General features: G+C 52.4%; 8 protein-coding genes across 8 annotated transcripts; 6 read left to right on the top strand and 2 right to left on the bottom strand.

Annotated features, from left to right (window-relative positions):
- Window positions 1-562: 562 nt before the first annotated feature.
- CkaCkLH20_07241 (uncharacterized protein) lies at window positions 563-1,977 on the top strand (the record flags this gene model as incomplete). Its single annotated transcript, XM_038889958.1, has 3 exons — window positions 563-831; window positions 892-1,144; window positions 1,207-1,977. 3 exons carry the CDS (start codon window positions 563-565, stop codon window positions 1,975-1,977), a joined length of 1,293 nt encoding a protein of 430 aa, XP_038744882.1.
- A 330-nt stretch (window positions 1,978-2,307) lies between these two features.
- Window positions 2,308-3,979, bottom strand: CkaCkLH20_07240 (MFS monosaccharide transporter; the record flags this gene model as incomplete). The annotated part of the gene is made up of 3 exons (XM_038889957.1): window positions 2,308-3,221; window positions 3,541-3,815; window positions 3,903-3,979. 3 exons carry the CDS (start codon window positions 3,977-3,979, stop codon window positions 2,308-2,310), a joined length of 1,266 nt encoding a protein of 421 aa, XP_038744881.1.
- Window positions 3,980-5,071: 1,092 nt separating this feature from the next.
- On the bottom strand, window positions 5,072-6,349 carry CkaCkLH20_07239 (mandelate racemase/muconate lactonizing enzyme domain-containing protein; the record flags this gene model as incomplete). Its single annotated transcript, XM_038889956.1, has 1 exon — window positions 5,072-6,349. One exon carries the CDS (start codon window positions 6,347-6,349, stop codon window positions 5,072-5,074), a length of 1,278 nt encoding a protein of 425 aa, XP_038744880.1.
- Window positions 6,350-8,666: 2,317 nt separating this feature from the next.
- Window positions 8,667-11,185, top strand: CkaCkLH20_07238 (haloacid dehalogenase-like hydrolase; the record flags this gene model as incomplete). Its single annotated transcript, XM_038889955.1, has 3 exons — window positions 8,667-8,765; window positions 8,827-8,910; window positions 10,439-11,185. The coding sequence occupies 3 exons, from the start codon at window positions 8,667-8,669 to the stop codon at window positions 11,183-11,185; spliced, it is 930 nt and encodes a 309-aa protein (XP_038744879.1).
- A 1,804-nt stretch (window positions 11,186-12,989) lies between these two features.
- On the top strand, window positions 12,990-14,682 carry CkaCkLH20_07237 (NCS1 nucleoside transporter; the record flags this gene model as incomplete). Its single annotated transcript, XM_038889954.1, has 4 exons — window positions 12,990-13,234; window positions 13,301-13,468; window positions 13,531-13,935; window positions 13,992-14,682. 4 exons carry the CDS (start codon window positions 12,990-12,992, stop codon window positions 14,680-14,682), a joined length of 1,509 nt encoding a protein of 502 aa, XP_038744878.1.
- Window positions 14,683-15,528: 846 nt separating this feature from the next.
- CkaCkLH20_07236 (GDSL-like Lipase/Acylhydrolase) lies at window positions 15,529-16,336 on the top strand (the record flags this gene model as incomplete). Its single annotated transcript, XM_038889953.1, has 3 exons — window positions 15,529-15,601; window positions 15,655-16,016; window positions 16,076-16,336. 3 exons carry the CDS (start codon window positions 15,529-15,531, stop codon window positions 16,334-16,336), a joined length of 696 nt encoding a protein of 231 aa, XP_038744877.1.
- Window positions 16,337-16,878: 542 nt separating this feature from the next.
- CkaCkLH20_07235 (uncharacterized protein) lies at window positions 16,879-17,772 on the top strand (the record flags this gene model as incomplete). The annotated part of the gene is made up of 1 exon (XM_038889952.1): window positions 16,879-17,772. One exon carries the CDS (start codon window positions 16,879-16,881, stop codon window positions 17,770-17,772), a length of 894 nt encoding a protein of 297 aa, XP_038744876.1.
- Window positions 17,773-18,053: 281 nt separating this feature from the next.
- Window positions 18,054-19,340, top strand: CkaCkLH20_07234 (uncharacterized protein; the record flags this gene model as incomplete). The annotated part of the gene is made up of 1 exon (XM_038889951.1): window positions 18,054-19,340. One exon carries the CDS (start codon window positions 18,054-18,056, stop codon window positions 19,338-19,340), a length of 1,287 nt encoding a protein of 428 aa, XP_038744875.1.
- Between the last annotated feature and the right edge of the window lie 54 nt (window positions 19,341-19,394).

The raw sequence follows: 19,394 nt of genomic DNA, 5'->3' as shown, positions 1-19,394 counted from the left end.
AGGACGTGCAGCTTCTCAATATGTCTCGTAGATGTGAATTCGCGATGAGACCTCCATACAAACTGTCTGACACCCGTCGCCCTTTACGGGAACTGAAGCCTGTATTTAGATTTCTTTAATAACGAGGGCATCTAAACCAACTTTTATGCGTCGTAACTATTTCCAAGAGTCATACACTGAGTCAAACATCAAATAATTGATTTTCTGTCAACCCTCTTCAGCTGTTGACAATGAACAAGTTCCATCATCTTTTGCGACCCACCGCTGTTGGCTCTTGAATAGCGCGGGGTGTTGAGCTCCTTTATCGGCATCGGCCGGATTGACAATATCACCCGGGTATTGCGCAATACAGCGAAATGACCTGATAAACAACATCGATTGGACGATTGGCTATCCCAACATGGGATCATAAAATGTCGCATAAGCCGCGCGGCAGTTTGTAATTCTCGGTCTATCATTTATACTGAATTGTTTGCGTCCCCCGTGTAGTCCTTGATCGCAAAGTTTCAACATCGTCCGGCCACTAGTCACAGTCCGCACCAAACACCACCGCCTTGTCGCAATGTCTACTACTGCGATCTCAAATCCACCCCCTCTCAAAGTTGCCATCATCGGCGGTGGTCCTGGAGGATTAGGTGCGGCTATTGAATTCGGCAAACTAGACTATGCGGATTGGACTCTTTACGAGAAGAAGCCCGAGATAAGTGAAACGGGAGGAGGGATCAGTCTCCAGCGCCACACTTGGAGACTTTTGGAGTTGATTGGGGCCGCGAAAAACGTTGATCCGAATGATTTCTTCAGATCTCCAGATGGAACAAGTGGGCAGACAAGGTGAGATCAATTAGTTGGAATTCAGTGTCAACGTCACCGTCTTTCTAATGGCCGATATAGAAATGGGAGAACCGGAAAGCTCTTGGAGCAAAGCCATTATCCTGCCGAAGTCCCTGTGCAACAAAGGAGTTGCCGTATGGTGCGAGCCAAGTTGCAGGCCGCTCTTCTCCAGGAAGTTGACAAGACGAAAATCAAAGTTTCTATGAAGCTCATTGGTATTGCGAAGTTACCAAACGGCAAAGTACAAATCAAGTTCTCTGATGGCTTTGTTGACGAAGTTGATCTGCTTGTTGGTGCGGATGGCATCAGATCAGTACGTAACGTGCCTATTATTGAAAAATCGTCCCCCTTACTGGGGAGACTAACAGACTCTAGTTCGTTCGATCATTCGCCTTTCCTGAACACAAGATCAAGTACAATGGACAGTCGGCGTATCGTACGATTATTCATAAACCAACTGTCTTCAGAATCGATGGGATCCCGAAGTCCCCGGTATTCTGGCAAAATATTGGTGGAAAGTACGTTTTCACCTGTCCGCTCGGCGGAGACGACTTTGAAGTTACGGCGCGTATTCGACGACCAATCGAAGGCCAAGAGCACGTCAGCTGGGGTCGACCTTTTGACTTCTCGACCATCGCGTCCGAGTACGACGAGTTTTGCGAGCCTGTCCGCCAAGTGATTCAACTCGCAGCTCAAGGCAAGACGGAGGAGTTCGCGCTGTTTTCAGGATCACGACTTGCAACCGTCATTTCCCACGATGCGTTGGCTTTAATAGGCGACGCTTCGCACCCTCTCTCTGGAGCTTTTGGTGCTGGCGCTGGCTTCGCACTGGAAGATGTCTATGCTCTGACTCGGAGCATAGACTTTTCTTTAAGACGCGGCGAGGACCTAGTCGCGGCATTAAAACTCTATGACAGTATCAGGTCACCTCATTATCGTGACTTATACGGAGTTCTGGACAACTTCGCCGAGGTCAACGCAGGTTTGCTTGCAGAGCAGCTCTCTGCTGACGAGGAGATTGAGGAGCGAGTCAAGAGAGCCAGTGAGAAGAAGGCTACTTGGATGTACCATTACGAGATTGACAAGGTGGTTGAGAAGTTTGTTGGAGGCTTACAGCAAAACCTCCAGCCTGCGGCACTGCTCTGAAGTGACCAAATCTTTGGACGCACTCTACGAGTCTACATAGCCACCCACTGCGATCAGCTTCTATATTCTTGCTCAATACATGATCTTAGACCTGTGGTTTCAGAAGTATTGAATCTTTCACGGCCTCCACAAAGCTTCAATGTTGTATGCACGCCATTCATTGAACTGCGCACGTACGGAATTTGGAAATGCACCAGAACACCATTTTCAATCAGCATGAACCCAAGTTTCAGCACTTCAGCCATCGTTCTATGACACCGAAATTACATCAAACTAATGGCAACATAGGAAACATCAAACTTTCTGATAGAGTCATAGTCTACAGTCCACTCATTTCCTTGACTCCTCGACATGGTCTGAAGAGACTCCTGTCTTGTCAACCTTCGCAGGATCATTCTCTGTCGACTCATTTTCTTGTTCCAGGTCCTTTGCTGGAGGGTTGAAGATCTCATCTCCGAATTTGGCCGCAACTTCTTCCAGGGACAAGAACCGCGTCTCGGGCAAGAAGAAAAAGTAAATCGTACCTGCGAATATGTTGCAAGCAATGAAAACGAGGTAGAACTTCCATGAGATCACGTCGAAAGCGATGGACGCCGCGTATGACAACCAGATCGCCGTGACAGATTGGGTAAACACTGAGAAGCCCACACCAACACCACGAAGGTCGAGTGGGAAAATTTCTGCGACGAGTACCCAGTTGACACTGTTGAAGAAGAATGAGTAGGCGAAGGCGAAGAGGAAGATAAATGCAACTCCTGCACGAGACCCGGCCGGATTGGAGCCTTCCGGGAATCGCTCCGATAGCGCCGTCAGGACTGCGAGAAGAATCGCGAGGCAGTAGCTACCGGAAATAACGGTGACACGCCGAGTCCAGTGGTCAGCAACAAAGAAGACGTTGATGATCTGGCCGATGACAGCCATGAACCCGTACAACCCGCCGATGAGAAGGACTGTTTGGCCCTGGTATCCGAGAGAGTTGTACATGATGGACTGGTAATTCTGAATGATGTTGGATCCGGAGAGCTTCATCATGTTGACGGTCAAGCAGGCCAACAGAGTACGACGAATGTACTTGCGGGTGAAAAGATTGAGGAAATTGGTCATGGCACCCTTCTTCTTCTCGGCGTCAAGGCGGATTTGGCTGCACATCTCGGCGAACTCGTTCTCGACGACCTCTGAGCCACGGTGCTTGTGGAGGGTGTACATGACTTTCTTGGCTTCATCGTATCGCTCTCTCATGGCCACTAGAACTTGTGTTAGCCATAGTAATTCATGATCAGGAACGAATAAACTTGCGCCATCGCGGGGAGTACGGGAGGAATATCGTCATGACTCCGAGACAAAGTGCTGGAGGAATTTGGGTAGCAAGTGGAATCCGCCATTGCAAATCCCCGACTGCGAAGGAACCGGCGTAGCCGATCCAACCTGCCGCAAAGAAACCAAGGGTGTTCATTAATCCTTTGAGACCGACAAGAAACCCGCGGTTTTCCGGTAGACTGAGCTCGGCCAAATAGACTGGGGCTGTTGGGTAGACCATGCCCGTTGAAAAACCAGAGAACGCACGTCCGACAATCATCATGGCCGGGTTCATAGCGGCTGTTTGTAGGATGGCTCCGATAACGCTAGCCGTTGCGCCAAGAAGCAGAGTCCAGCGTCGAGAAATCTTGTCCATAGAGTATGCTGAGCCTCCACTTCCGAAGGCATAACCGGCATAGTATCCAGAGACGATGCCAGCTCTCACCGAGGCGTTATTCAGTGATGATCCGTACATGTATAATTTGAAGGTCTTCTGGGCAATTGTGGAGGCAATGATTCCGGTATCGATACCGTACACGAAACTGTAAGCAATCAACAATCAGTTTATACCGAAGCCTATGTCAACTATCTTGACGTGGTCTTGACCAAGACGTGCTGTGCTAACTTACCCTGCGAGACTAATTGCCAGCCCGATGAAAATCGATCTGGCAGAGTTGCCGCGATGGCCTGCCGTCCGCTTCGTCATGATTTTGGGTCTCTTTCCGAGTCGGGTAATTGAGTGCGTCTCTTGCTATCCAAATTCTCACGCTCTGGCTCTGACATCAAAAGAGAAAGTACAGTTATCCAGCCTGGCTTGGGCAAGGTTTGATCAAGTAGAAAGAACTGTAATGCACTACATATTAATACTTGTATGATACTGATCCCGGGTCTCGGAACTCCCTTGGGTTTCTGGGACTCTTCGGCAATGTCTTCGTGTAAGCTGGGCAAGGACAATACCCGGTCTGATTTCCACTCCCCCGCACTGGGGAAGCTTGGTCTACTCCACCCCCGCATTCCCCTATTATTCCCCAGAAGAAGACACTCTCCGAAACCCTGTGGTTTGTTCCATGTTCGAGAGCAGTGGGGTGGCATGGTGAGAGAACCGGCGGAGCCATGAGGAGAATCGGCTCACTGCCAGGTTAGGGGTCTGCGAATGATTTCGTATTAGGTTTAGCTCATCCGCGGAGTCTGTGAATTTGAGCCTCCGAAGCTTGTTGATGGCACAGGGAATTCCGTGTAACAGCACGTCTGGGGCGTAGACTGACACCGGGAAACCAATCGGGGCAGCCAGAAGGTCCATGAGCAGAACTCACTTGTTTGGACCGAATCTAGTTGGGCGAAAAGGTATACAGCTCCAAAAAGACCAGTTCCAGATAAGAGCCTTCAATGTCGCAACTCTGATCACACCAGGATTTAGAGGCTTGACTTTTCTCAAGCACTGTACCTTTCGAGATTTGCTTGGTGCGCGACTTGGTCAGATCAGGAGTCAAGGTACCAGAGAAGCGACGCCAACATGGGCTTTCAGATTTTGGAGGACATACAATGCTTTAGGACACCTATCATAATATGTTTCCACCGACGGTCAGCGGAAGAGAACGCATTTGAGGTCTGACGATGAAGGTCAACTGGATACGGCAAACACAGAGTTGTGCATGTATGCAGATCGGCATGTATGCGGATGCAAGTCGAACAGGTTTGATCACCATTCGATCCTTTTTAATGAAGTGGTTTATGCAGAGGGCGTCTGATCGTTACTATGACTAGCGAACTTGTTACATGATATTGAGAGAAGGCGGCCTCACCACTTGGGGATCTTGGCGGAGAAATCTGGCTGGAACTTCTGCATATATGTAGTATCATCGCGCTTCCGCAACCCACAATCCAGATATTGCTGATGAAGCTTTGCCAACCTCTTCCTATCGAGCTCAACCCCAAGTCCCGGTGTAGTGGGAACTTCCACGCCGCCATCTACCCACTTGATCGCGCCATCAACAACAACATCCTCATCGCGCGGCTTCCAAGGCCAGTGAGTGTCGCAAGCGTAGTCGAGGTTAGGGGTCGCCGAAGCTAGATGGGTCATGGCCGCAAGAGAGATGCCCAGGTGGCTGTTGGAGTGCATTGAAAGCCGCATACCCCACGTCGCGCAGATAGCTGCCAATGTCTGGGACCTGCGCAAGCCTCCCCAAAAGTGATGGTCGGAGAGGATCACCTGAACGGCGTTTTGCAAAATGGAGGGGGGGAGATGGGCGAAGGCGACGACAGCCATGTTGGTGGCCAAGGGCATGGAGGCTTCTTTGGCCACGGCAGCCATCCCTTCGATCTCCGGTGCAGGATCTTCGAGGTACTCAACAATACCATCGAGCTCCCTGGCAACCCATTTTGACGTCTCCACCGTCCAGGCGGCGTTGGGATCAAATCTCAGGGGTACGCCTGGGAAAGCTGCGTGGAGGGCTTTGATAGCTTCGACCTCCTGAGCTGGCGGGTAGACACCGCCCTTGAGCTTGATTGCCTTAAACCCGAACTCGTCAATAATCTTCCGAGCCTGCTTTACTAGTCCTTCCGGATCTAGCGCCGCGCCGTACTCATCATCTGCGTCTCCGGGGTGGCCAGCCCACTTGTAGAAAAGGTATGCCGAGTACTGAACATTGTCTCTTACACGGCCTCCGAGCAGTTCGCTGACAGGGATGCCTGCCATTTTGCCCTGTATGTCGAGGCAGGCAACCTCGAAAGGAGAAAAGACCTTGTCAGCAACGGAAGCAGTGGTCACCATGCCTGCCATGCCGTCACCGCCGGTTGTGGTGTCGCCCTTGAGGGAGTCGACGCATATCTGGTAGATGGAGTTGGTGTCGTACACTTTGAGGTTCTTTGCTTTGATTCGATCGGCTGCCAGTTGCAGGCGGCCCAGGTGGGTTGAGTCGCCGTAGGATTCGCCTAGCCCGTAGACGTCGTCCGTGACGACCTCGATAATGCTGCGGAGTGCGAAGGGTTCATGTACACCGACACTGTTCAGCAGGGGCATGTCATGAAATGCCACAGGCGTGATGATGATATCCCTGATAACGCCGCGGGGAGACATGTTTGCGGCTGGGTAACTGGAATTGTGGCTCTTTCTTTTAGTTGAGGATGCTGGGGTTGGAGATGCTCAAAGTTGGAGAACACCCACGGCCTCGACGCATCCTTTTAATGCCCGAAGATGTAACTAATTCCAACCGAGGCCGTTGTCGCACCCTGCCCCGACGAGATCAGCATGCAAAATGGTTCGAACATGTTGACTGTCGCATCGGTGTGGGGTTGTGAATATCCGCGAGCTTACGGATAATGCGGAGGTGGACAAGGATCGGCATCCTCCGACTTCCGCGGAACCTTCAGACCAGAAACGGAAAAGCGCTTCCGCGGACCGGACCCCGGCCTTCCTCGGCTCTTCTCCGCGTGGCCGACTTGTAGGTCAACCGCCGACTCCAACCACTCTCCTCCGTGATGGTCTCGTAAAATGCCAAGCCACTCAGGCACTCCATCCGAGGAAGCAATGGATGAGACATCAACCACATCCATCTCCCGAAATCGACGAGCATCCGATGCTCCGGAACATGATCGGCCGTCTAAGCGGCCGAGGGATGATCCCATACGGCCCCGAGTGAGTAGGGCGTGTGATCGTTGCAAAGCGTAAGTACTCTCGGTGCAACCCATCATAGACATTAGCTGACGATGGGGGCTTCAGACGCAAGACACGATGTTCGGGAACTTGGCCATGCATCTTCTGCACCCACCTTCAGCTTGACTGTCAGTTCACGGCTGGGTATAGGCGGGGCCAACTTCTTCCTGCAGTCGATGGCGACACCGTAAGCTTTGATCAGACAGACTTGGCTGGACAGTCGCGTTCACCTGCACATACTGAGGCCACCTGGGATCAAGGGAGTCATAGTCGCGAACGACGAGAATCTTTCATCACAACAACTCCTTCGCAACAAGCTACAAGTGATCTCACTATAAGTCAGCCTAATCATTCGGCTTCAAAACCGCCAGGGATTTCACTGGCCGAGCTTCCACCTCGCAGTGGCCAGAACCAGGTAGAAGCGCGAGGTCGAACGACCTCGGAACGTCTCGCTTCAACACGTAACTCGCCGGAGCCATCACAGACCGATGAGCAAGGGCACTATGTCGGCCCGGCATCTGGAGTCACCTTTCTGTTGAGGATACAAAGAAAGTTGCAGGTCCAATCTCCAGGATACTTCAACTCTTCCGTCTTCAACTTTGGCGATCGACCATTGCCAGGACATGACTCCTCATTCGCAATCTTACCACCGAAGCCTCTGGCTGAGGCTATGGTGAGGAGGTACTTCGATTTCGCAGCAGCAACACACCGTTTCTTGCATCGGCCATCCGTCGAAGCCTGGATAGAGGAGCTCTACGAAACGAATGGGGCCATGTTGTACAAAGAGTCTGCTCGCAGTCGGACCGCGCTGCTATTCATGGTGTTTGCGCATTCGAACAACTTTCATAGCCGCCTGGCTTCGGATAGCAAGGACACAATAGCGGAATCGTCCGAGGTCAGCGCCCGGTTCTTCGCTGTTGCCGAGCACCAACTCTCCATGGAGAAGGGTGAAGTTCGGTTGTCACATATCCAAGCTCGCCTCGCACAGTGCTTCTATCTTCTAGCGCAATCTCGACTCAATCACTGTTGGACCCTTTTTGGAGTCACAGCGCATCTTGCCATTGCCCTAGGTCTACATAGAAAATGCCGCGTTGATCCGAAGACTGCAGGTCGTGGGGATCATATTGACTTAGAGTGTCGGAAAAGAGCTTTCTGGTGCTGTTATAACCTGAACACCTATCTCAGCGCTGCATTGGGACGGCCTATGACTTTCCATGACGAGGATATCGACCAAGAGTTGCCCCTTTGTGTGGACGATGAGCAATTGCAACTCGGACCATCGCCGCAACCGGTGGTGTATGGGCCATCTATCAACTCAGCAACGGTAGCTCAAGTCAAGTACGAGTTTTCTTCATGTCTTAGTTGCCTGTCAAGATTTCCCCTAGCCTTCTTACCAATCTTAGCTTCGCTAACTCATGGGTGCAGATTGTCTCGGATACTTGCCCGGATTCTCCGTTCTATGTATGGCATTCGTCCTCCATCGACCGAAGAACACTTTACACTGGCCTCAAAGTTCAATCAAGACTTGAAAGAATGGCGAGAGGATATATCATATCTCCTCGATACGGGTGGGAGTTCCGCTATTTTCGTGAAGCTGGTCTTACGACAACGTGACGTCCTCAAACTTGCTTTTTGGCACGCTCAAATCCTTGTTCACCGGCCGTTCCTTCTGAAAACGTTCACGACTTTCATCGGTGATTCTGCTGGTGCAGAGTCTTCACTGTCCTCCAAAAAGCAAGAAATGCAAAACAACATCAACACATGCATCGATGCGGCTATCAACATAGCGGAACACATTGACCAAATTGAGGCGGCTGGGGAATTTTACAGCACTCTTTTCGTAGGTCGACCATTCACTCATCTGGCAACAAGTCTGAGAACTAATGTTGCATTTTGGATAGTTCATTCCATACTACGGTTTCAGTGCTGTTGTCATATTGTACGTGTTCTCAATACAACAACGGGCCGAATCTCCAGAGACATATGTAAGGTGCTTTCGGTTGGCTTCAAAATGCCACGCTCAAATCGAAACCAAAGCTGTCAAAGGTTCGTTGATGCAGCGGTACGGCGTCGTCTTGCAGGAACTGCGCATGGAAGTTCTCAGACACAATGATTATCTTTCTTCAACATCACCCGTTCAGGCTGGGGGCCCGGTGTCCACAAATGGTGCAAGTCTAGAACGAGCCAATGCCACAAGTAGAACCTCGAATTACACCGGTACAGACAATCAGAGGGGCGAAGTCCAAGATGACAATACCACTCGTACGAGAGAACAGGATAGCCAGGGCATGTCTGCAGCCACAGTGAACGCTCTGGATCACGATTTCTTCAACATAACTGACTGGGGCCAATTTGATTCTCTTGTAAGTCAGCTTGAGTTGTCTACTTCAGGAATTCTATTAACATTTTATCTGCGACGTAGGTTACTGTTGGCGCAGGTAGTCTGGACGCATTCCTCCAGAGCGGGACAGCTGACTTATGGGGCAATACGAATACAACAGGATAACATTGGAATCTGTGCAGTGACTACCGAGACTCACCGCAACCTAGGTCGGCCTTCACCTACTCACCGGCATCCGCAACTACCGTGCCGAATTTTCAAAGCCGCGAAAGCCGCCGGTGTCGTACCCACAATCGGTCCGCACTCGGGCCAACCACCGAGTTGCAGAGTCAAGAAAAAGGGCGCGAGTCAAGCGAGCATCCAATTTATATCCACTTCAGACAAACCTGCCTGCGCAATACGTCATCAGAACCCTTCAGCTGCGTTGAACCCAGCACATTAAGTCGGCTCCTGGCGACTGGTGGGCCTTGGCGGCGCATTGTTGGACGCGGGCTTTTTCTACACGTGTAGGGATAAGAGCCGCCCATTGCGAGAGATACCGATGACATCATTTCCCTGCAGGACGTGCTGACGAAAAGGTTTCAGCCGCTCAATTGCGAGCTTCTCGTTGGTTACTTCATCGAATGTGCGGAGACTGAAATCTGTTGTTATCTCGTCCGTCAGCCATGGTTCCTGAAGGTGATTCTCAGAGGAGATTCTCAATCTTGATACGGCTTGGTGTCTACGGAAGCTTTCATGGAGAGTCTCCTTCGCTAGTTAATGAATATTCAACAAACATTCGTGGTGCAACTCTAGCTATGACCATTCGCTTGCCACTTCACTCGCCGCCTTGACCATTGTTGACTCGCTGTTGAGGGAGACGGATGAGATGCAGTCTTCTTGAAACCTGCCTGCGCTCTTTTTTCGGCATCCACTTGCCCCTCCATTGCCCCTCCATCCGCATGGTTCCTGTTGATTTCCACCCCACCAAGTCACAGGCCGCCGATCACTACAAATCTGTCTCTGAGAATCAACAAGTCGCGACTTTTCCCTCCTTTTCCCTCAGCATTCCTTTCTCCCAGATTTCATAGCTGCTCACCGCCAAACCTTCAAGATGCCTCAAGTAAGTAATCCAGAACTCGCCCTGAGCCGATTGAGACTGGCGAACGGCATACTGACACCTTCGACCACAGGTCAAGTGTATCCTTTTCGACTGCGACAACACGCTCGTGCTGTCCGAGATCTCGGCCTTCACCGCCTGCGCCCAGCTCGCCAACGAGATCCTCGAGAAGTATGCCATCGAGAAGCGCTACCAGGGCGTCGAGCTCATGCACAAGTACGTCGGCCGCAACTTCCGCAGCATGATGGCCGGCCTCTTCGAAGTCCACAACTTCACCATGCCCGACGAGGAGCTCGACACCTACGTCGCCCGCGAGCTCGAGCTCACCATCTCCTACCTGCGCAAGCAGGCCGAGCCCTGCAAGAACGTCATCCCCGTCCTTGAGAAGATCGAGAAGGAGGGCAAGTACGCGAAGGCCATCGTCTCCTCCTCCGCCATGCCCCGCGTCGTCGCCTCCATCGAGACCATCAAGATCGACCACTACTTCGGCAAGCCCAACGAGGGCATCTTCTCCGCCGCCAGCAGCATCGACCCCCCTACCTCCAAGCCCAACCCTGCCATCTACCTCCACGCCTGCAGGGTTCTCGGCTTCAAGCCCAGCGAGTGCATCGCCATTGAGGACAGCAGGAGTGGTGCTACCGCTGCGAAGAACGCCGGTATTCCCCTTCTGGGCTACGTCGGCCCCTACTACGACGAGGAGGACCCCGAGGCCAAGGTGAAGGCTCACGAGAAGCTCTTCTCCGAGGAGCTCGGCGCTTTTGATGTTATGCACGACTGGAAGGACTTTGAGAGCATCTTGAACAAGTTTGAGAGCTCATAGATACCCAACTTTGGAGTTTGAACGAGTGATGAATAGAGGGCGAACCCTACATACTGGGCGGATTTCTTACGTATTTGGCATATGACATATAGATATAGATCTTGGGCGAATAGAAAAGGTTGCATATCGGGCGACTGATTCCCGACACTCCATGAAGGTTCCAGTGCTTGCTTAGTTGGCGTGCTTCCAATTGATCTTGATCGGATAAGGCCCATGAATTAGCCATGGTATGGAGATGTTCATACGTGACATTTGATAATGAAATCCACGTGTTGAAACAGCTGAGTGTAAGCGCCTGTGATGTCTAGTCAGGCTCTCACCAGACTGGTGTCATCTGGTATCCATGTCCTAGCTCCAGCTTTCAACGCATGACACACGGGCCATCATAAAAATAGACATTCTACACCCATCCTCTCAGTTGGTTGACGAACTTCCGTAAACAAGAACGATTTTTTCATAATATTACTTGGAAATCTCTTTGTCCTTCATGTATCTGAGAAGCGAAAGAATAATGTTCATAGAGCCACATCGCGCGTTTTGAAATGTCATAGCCAGCAAGATTTCAAATCAAAGAACCGCAGGATGCCAGAGGATGCACATTGAAGCGAAGAGGTGGCCTGTTGTCTCACCCTCGACTTCGAATTCGAGTCTTGGCATCGGGTCCATGAAACATTCACTGAAGCAACATAAGTACGCCGGAGATCCCTTCTGCCTTTGCTTCATTCAACTACACAACTCTTAACTTTCCTATTTTTCTATTCATGATCATCATTTGGGCAGGACTGAATCTACTCGTTCATCATGAGGCTAGGCCTTCTGGTTACTTTCGCATCGATGGCCTTGAGTGTAACAGCTCGTTGCAAAGCGGCAGCCGGCCTATGCGAGTCCAACTCTTCCGCCGTCTCTCAAGGCTTCACCTCCGGATTCAGTTGTCAAACTTCCGAAGAACTTCCATGCCAAACAGAGTGCATAACAACAGGCACCAAGGGTATTGAGGTGGCTAAATGCTGCAAGAGTGCCTGTTAGTCTTACCACATCCTCACCACCTACCCACTTTCACACCACTAACACCTGAAATAGGCACTGCATAGTCAAGTCTATCATATTCCGGGATTCGAGTGTTCAAGAAATGGCATTGACGGCCAGTTGAGAGTGGTATACATGAAGATATTATCTGGTTGATTGCGCAGTGAGAATTCAGTATTATCAGCTATTGTTCATGAGCGTTGTAATCGAGGGTTCAACTCAAACTTTGAACTCATGCTTCTAGACTCAACTGTTTCTGCGCTAGCTTTCCGGAAGACTTCTACCCCGACCCAAACTGATGAAAGAAATGACGTTCAAGGCTAACGAGCGTGGCGACATCCTTTCACGCCTTTGTAAACTGTCTAGATCCCGAATCTTTATCTGTTGGAAACGTTCTCGTTCGAGAACCCCGTGAGGCAATCAAACCTTCTTTGTCAACCCCCTGCTTATCGCCGGAAGCGAGCAAAAACGGCCCCGTCCGCCACCGAGATCGCCCAATCCGCGCCGCTAAAATCCCGCAAAAATTGGATTTACGGGCATGGAACGCCATTAGTCAATAAGTGACTAACCTGGCTCTCGATATGATAATTATGTAACACTCGGGTGCACCCGGCGGAGCAAATTTTCATTTTCACAATCGGCTAATTTGAGTCACTTGTGTCGCCTCTTCCCCCGGTCTCGCAACTCAAAGTTCTTGCAAAGTTGACTTGACCGCCGGCTTTGCAAACCTTTTCCCGCGAAAACGTTCCAAGGGGGTCTCAGCTGAAAGCGTGCAACCATGGCCGACGACTTGGAGACCCAGCGCGGCGAGCCGGTCCACGACAAGCAGGCGACTGAGAGCTCCGCCACCGCTGAGCAGCCCCCGGCGGCCGGCCGAAATGCGAAGAGCATTCTCCGCACCGTCTTGACGGCCGGGCGGGTCGAGGAGGGCGGAATCCAGCCGATCCCGATCGAGGCCCGGACCGCGACCAAGTACTTCAACGCCTTTACCATTTGGTGCTCTATCAATACCAACATCCTGGCGTAGGTTCATTCTGCTGGCGTTTTCACTCCAGTGTCTTTGCGCATGTGGCTGACGTCTCGATGTAGAATCACCTTCGGCATGCTGGGTCCGGTCTCCTTCGGCCTCAGCCTACGAGACTCGGCCCTGGTCATTTTGTTCTTCAACCTGCTCTCGACACTTGCACCGGCCTTCTTGTCGACTTTGGGTCCCAAGACTGGTATGCGCCAGATGATCCAGGCTCGCTTCAGCTTTGGGTGAGTACTCACGTCGGCGCCCATGCCGATAACAGATTCAATGACTGATGGTTCGCGTCCAGGTACTACATCGTCTCAATTCCCGTGATTCTCAACTTGGCTACTCTTACCGGATTTTGCGTCATCATCTGCGTTATCGGCGGCCAATGCCTTTCCGCAGTCTCAGAAGGAGATCTCTCGACCGCTGTCGGAATCGTTCTCATCGGAGTGGCGGCGCTGCTGATCTCCTTCTGCGGATTCAACGTTCTTCACTTCTACGAAGGCTATGCTTGGATGCCTGCACTCGTCGCCATCATTATTGCTGTTGGATGTGGTGGTAACCAGCTCAAGGACCAGGCCGTCACGGAGCCTGCGACAGCATCTCAGGTCCTTAGCTTTGGGGGCGTCATTGCTTCATACATGATTCCCTGGGCTTGCATCGCATCCGACTTGACGACCTACTTCGACCCGACCCCGCGTCTTGCATCGTAAGTCGCACGAATCCCATCAGATCTCCCCCAAGTACCTGACTAAACCATGATAGTTACCGCATCTTCGCATACAGCTTTCTCGGCCTCGTCGTTCCTACCATTCTGCTCATGACCTTGGGAGCAGCCATCGGCGGCGCGATGGGCAACATCCCCGAGTGGCAGGCTGGCTTCGACAACACCCTCGTCGGCGGTGTCCTCGGAGCGATGCTGGCTCCTGCCGGGGGCTTCGGCAAGTTCATCCTCGTCCTGCTGGCCTTCACCCTCCTCGCCAACATCTCCGGAACGATGTACGCCATCACTCTCAACTTCCAGACCTTGATCCCCACCTTCAGGATCCCGCGCTACATCTTCTCCATCGTGGTCACGGCTATCATCATTCCGATCGCCGTCAAGGCGGCCCACGACTTCTTCCTCAGCCTCGAGAACTTCATCGCGCTCATCGGCTACTGGTCTGCGTCTTTCGTTGGGATTGTTGTGACTGAGCACTTCGTGTTTCGTCGTGCGAACCCGAAGGCGTACGACGTGGAGATCTGGGACACCCCTTCGAAGCTACCGTGGGGCGTTGCAGCCATCGGTGCTGCTGTGTTGAGCTTTGGACTTGTTGTTCCATGCATCTCGCAAGTTTGGTTCACGGGTCCTATTGCGGTCAGCACTGGTGATATTGGGTTCGAAATCGCTTTCTTCTTGAGTGCTCTCCTGTACGTGCCATTGCGGTACGCTGAGAGGCATTTCATCGGCCGTTGAGATCCTCGTGCTATGTCATCGATACAATGGCATGTTTCATCGAAGATGGTGGCTCAACAAACAAGCTGGAGTGCAGTGCTCGAGGAAGGCAAAGTTCAAGGCTCGAAATGCTACGTACTGTAATTGAGAAAAAGGACCGGAGTGATAATTTCTTGATACCCAACTTTCCAGTTTCCAATAGAAAAGATATCTCAACCATAGGCTTACAGTATACTATATTGGTAAATTTCAACACGACCGGTGTCAACCATTGCTTACTGATTCCATAGACGTGCCATTCATAACAGCGTCCAATCTTTCGGCGCACTAGATATTCCAAGATAATGAGCGTCATATTATCTTCGGCAGGGTGCCGAGCTTAGATGACGGCACATCTGCAGAGCCTTCTGGTTTTCTCCGACTGGACGGATCAGTCCGCTGTTGTCTTGTTGACTATTTCTGAAGTTAAGTAATTGGTGCAACTCCGGGGTAAAGGAAGACCATTTAGTGTGGCAGTTCATCAATGATGCGGGGTGTGGCCGCTCTGTCTCCAAGTCGCCGGTCTCGATTTGGCAGTATAAGTGATCCTGCGGGCATATATCCATATTTACCCGGTATCCAAGCAACTGCCTTGGATACTGCGTGGTGATGGATTGTCCAGCTCTCTACACAGAGGCAGTGTAAGGCTAAACTCACCTGGGATTTGGTGAAGCGACACTAAGGGCCACTCACAGTACAGCGAAGTCCGCATCTCATTGTATAAATATGGCAACTCACTCTTGCATGCGAGCTTTTATTGCTCTAAAAGGTTTCAAAGTTAAGGTATCACGCTTCTCTTTTACCATACAATAGACCAGCCGAGTCAACATGCAACTCTTCAAGTTCCTGACGGTTGCCGCTCTTGTAAGCAGCGTTGTTGCGCAAGCGAAGATCAAAATCAGTGACTACCATTGAACTCATGGCACTCGAATCATCCAGCTAACGCTTTCGCAGTGCCACTAGGCGACTCGATCACGGAGATCACATGTTGGCGAGCGTTGGTTTGGGACATGCTGGTCAAGGAGAACCTGGCCGACAAAGTGCAGTTTGTGGGATCCATGACCAACAACCCTCAAAACTGCCGAGCTCAGTCGGGTTCTTTCGATCTCCATCATGAGGGACATTCCGGCTGGTTGTCGATCAACATCGCGAATCAGTATCTTCAAGGCTGGTTGGCCAGCACCAAGCCCGACATCGTGCAGTACATGCTTGGCACGAACGACGTGGCTCAGGGACGCACCACGAACGATATCATTGCCTCGTACACGAATATGGTGTCACTTATGAGAGCTTCCAACTCAAAGATGAAGATTCTGGTCAGTATCATCCTCTTCAAGAGAGTGAATACCATGGACTGACTAACATGGACGGCCAGGTGGACCTCCTGATCCCACTCTCTTTCAACGGCGGCGGCATCACCACGCTCAACCAGCAGATTCCGGGGTGGGCTGCTCAGCAGAACTCGACTCAATCCCCGATACTGATTGCCGACTGCTCAACCAATGCTGGCTACACGACTGCGATGCTTCGGGATGGCGTTCACCCGAACGACCAGGGTGACCAGCTGATCGCGAGACAGGTTGGGGCGTTGTTGGTCAAGTATGTGAGAGATCTAGTCGCCGAGAGAGGCCTGTAAGTCTGAAAGGGACTTACCGCGCTGCTTGGCAACGTGTAGGTCTTAAGCGATGTTGGTGACATTGCAAACAGCAAAGCAAGTTGATGAGTTGGAGATGGCAGAAAAGAGTGGATTCTGTAAACCACTGGTCTTGGATGTTCGAGGTAGTGAGTTCTTACTGGCGTGGTTCATATTACATGTTGTTATTTCTAAATGAGCCTTCAAGTCGTTATCTTGATCCATGGCCAGTGAAGCTCCAAGATGCCGGCCATGCCTACCCTGAGTCTTGGCTGTTTGCTCGCCTTCAGGTCATTGATTTCATGTTGTTGTTGAGCTGCTTGAGTCAAGACGAACCCATGTCAAGACTCCACAGCCGAGCCACGGGAGGAAGGAATTGTATTTTTCTTTTCGAACTCGGAAAAATTAACGAAATTGCGAAACGTGGCAAAATCCTCACACGCCATCCCTCTTCAAGCAGGCGGTAAACCCGCACCTCCCTTTCCCACTTTCAACACCGTAATTCTGCTCAGGTTCATCCTTGCGAATCTTCACCCCCAACCATCATGAGTTCAAAGCAGCCTCCTGTCGTCCTTGTTCCGCCTCCGGTCCAGGCGGTTGGCGATGGTCAGCCCGCTAAGAAAAGGCGCGGCCCAAAGCCCAAACCCAAGCCCTACGTCGCTCCCAAGTCAGTTTCGAGAAATGAGCGTCGATACACCATCGAGAAGAAGCGCGAGGTGCTCATGTTCTTGGAGCACCACAGAGTCAAGAATCGCGAAGGCCAGCCTATTCGTATCCGCGGCGGAGAGGAACGCCTGGAGGGCGAATTTCGTCGTCCGACCCTGGATGAGGCCTCTGAATGGTTCAAGATTCCCTACGGCTCCATCCACAACTGGTACAAGAACAAGGATACCATCTTTGATCCTTCGCTGAAGGGCAGGAGGACGCGTCGCAAGCGTGATGCGTCGGGAAACCTCGTCGACAGAAACCAACCAGATGCGCCCGCTCCAGCCCCAGTTGAGACGGCAGCTCCTACCGAAACCCAGTCGTCGACTCCGGTGGAACGGGCAAGCGAGGAGAGTCCAGCGACCGGACGTGAGCCGTCGATCCCGTCCTTTGTGGAAACCCAGCAACAGGCACCAACTCAACCGGGCTTGTCGACTCAACCTAGCCCAACGACAGAAGCTTTGCCCGTACCGCCAACTGCAACCAACGTGGCACCTCGTCGCAGGCTACCCGAAGGCAGTCCCAATGTAACGGAGGACGCAAGACCCGCTGCCGGTGCGGAGGACTCATCCGCGCACAACAGCCAGGGTAGCCCGCGGCCAAGCGCATCTCCGGCTGCCGGGGTCGACGGCTCCGTCGAGACTGATACCTCGACCACGACCCCGGAGCAAGCGGCGACCGTTGAACCAACAGCACCTCAAGCACCAACAGAAAATACGCAGGATGCAGCCTGACCCCTCATTAGCACGACCCACCGACAATTGGAGGAGACGTGGGAGGGCCCGTATCATTGCAGGGTCTCCTCGCAGCTCGACCTCGTCAATGAGATGTGAGCGGCAATTGCGCGGACTCGACCTCATCCAATGGCCTCTGCCTGTGGCCGACCTTTATCGACGTACAAAATCCAGCTCACAGCGCAACCTCCGTCCTCGTTCACATCAGCTCTCGACTGTCATTGCATTTTCCATTCATTTTGATACCCATTCATCTGTTATTTGACTTATACAACATCAATATGGCCGGCGTCGCACCTGGAAAGACCTTCACCCCTGGGCTGGACTTCAGCAAGCAGTCCTACAGCAACCTCAGCGACAAGATCGAAGCCAACGTTACCCGCGCGCATGAGGTCATCAAGGAGAAGCTGCCCGTCTTGGGCCAGCTGAACGCTCTGGTTTCTCTGACCTTTGGCGATCGTCCTCCTGTCTTCCTCGACGCCCGTGGCCCCGAAGCCAAGCTTCTCGACTCGTCCACTGACGAGCCCGACACCAAGATCAACATCAAGCCCGAGTATATCTCTCAGTTCTACGAGGGCAAGCTCGAGCCGCGGTATGGCCTGTTCAAGGATGCCTTCTTCCACGAAGCCGCTATGCCCAAGGGCAATGTCCCGGTCGCCATCAAGTTTGCGGACCTGCTTACTCCCAACCCTCCCGTTCCGCCCAGGAAGGTTGTCCCCGGCGCTTTCGACCGTCTGCCAGAGCCCACGGAAGACATCGAGCAAGTCAAGCGCGACGTCAAGGAGTTCGGCTACGGCCTGGTCAAGAACGCCCTCACCCCCGAGCAAGCCGCCATCCTGAAGAAGGCTACCCAGGAGCAGGCAGCCGGCGAGCGCAAGGCCGGCGTGTCCGCAGCCGACGGCGGTCCCAACGCCCCCAACCAGCGTCTCTGGACCCTCGTCAACAAGGGCGAGGAATTCCTCGACCTTCTCAACCACCCCCTGATCGACGAGATCGTTCCCTGGTTCCTGGGCGAGCACGCCCTCATCCACAGCTACAGCGCCAACATCGCCCGTCCCGGCAACGTTCCCATGCAGCTTCACACCGACCAGGTCGCCATCCAGCCTCCCGTCCGCGACATGGCCTTTGGTCTGAACATCATGTGGTACTTCGAGGACGTCACCGAGAAGAACGGAGGCACCCGTGTTTTCCCGGCCTCTCACCTCGGCCAGATCGCCCCTGACGATCTCTTCACTGTCGACGGCACCATCGCCGCTGCTGCCCCGGCTGGAAGCGCCCTTGTCTTCGACAGCCGTCTATGGCACGCCACGGGCCCCAACCGCGAGGAGTCTGGCGAGCGCCCTGTCATTCTGATGTTTTTCATGCGCTCTTTCATCCGCCAGCAAGAGAACAACTTCTTGTCTCTGCGCAAGGATGTTGAGGCAAAGCTGTCTGACAGGATCAAGCGAATGCTTGGCTTCTACACCACTGGTGCTCTGGGAGGACTTGAAGGCGAAGTTCGTGAAGGTATCTTTGTGACCCGGAAGGATGACTGCGTTGGCACGCTGCGTGCCCCGCATGAGGAGTAGAGCCAAGGATTTGGGATTTCCCTTGTACAATAGAGCATAGGCCTAGCTGTGAAG

Source organism: Colletotrichum karsti, assembly GCF_011947395.1.
Source record: "Colletotrichum karsti strain CkLH20 chromosome Unknown Scaffold22, whole genome shotgun sequence".
Classification (NCBI taxonomy): Eukaryota; Fungi; Ascomycota; class Sordariomycetes; order Glomerellales; family Glomerellaceae; genus Colletotrichum; species Colletotrichum karsti.
Note: the sequence above shows the minus strand (reverse complement) of the source record. Positions and strands in the feature narration are given on the sequence as shown.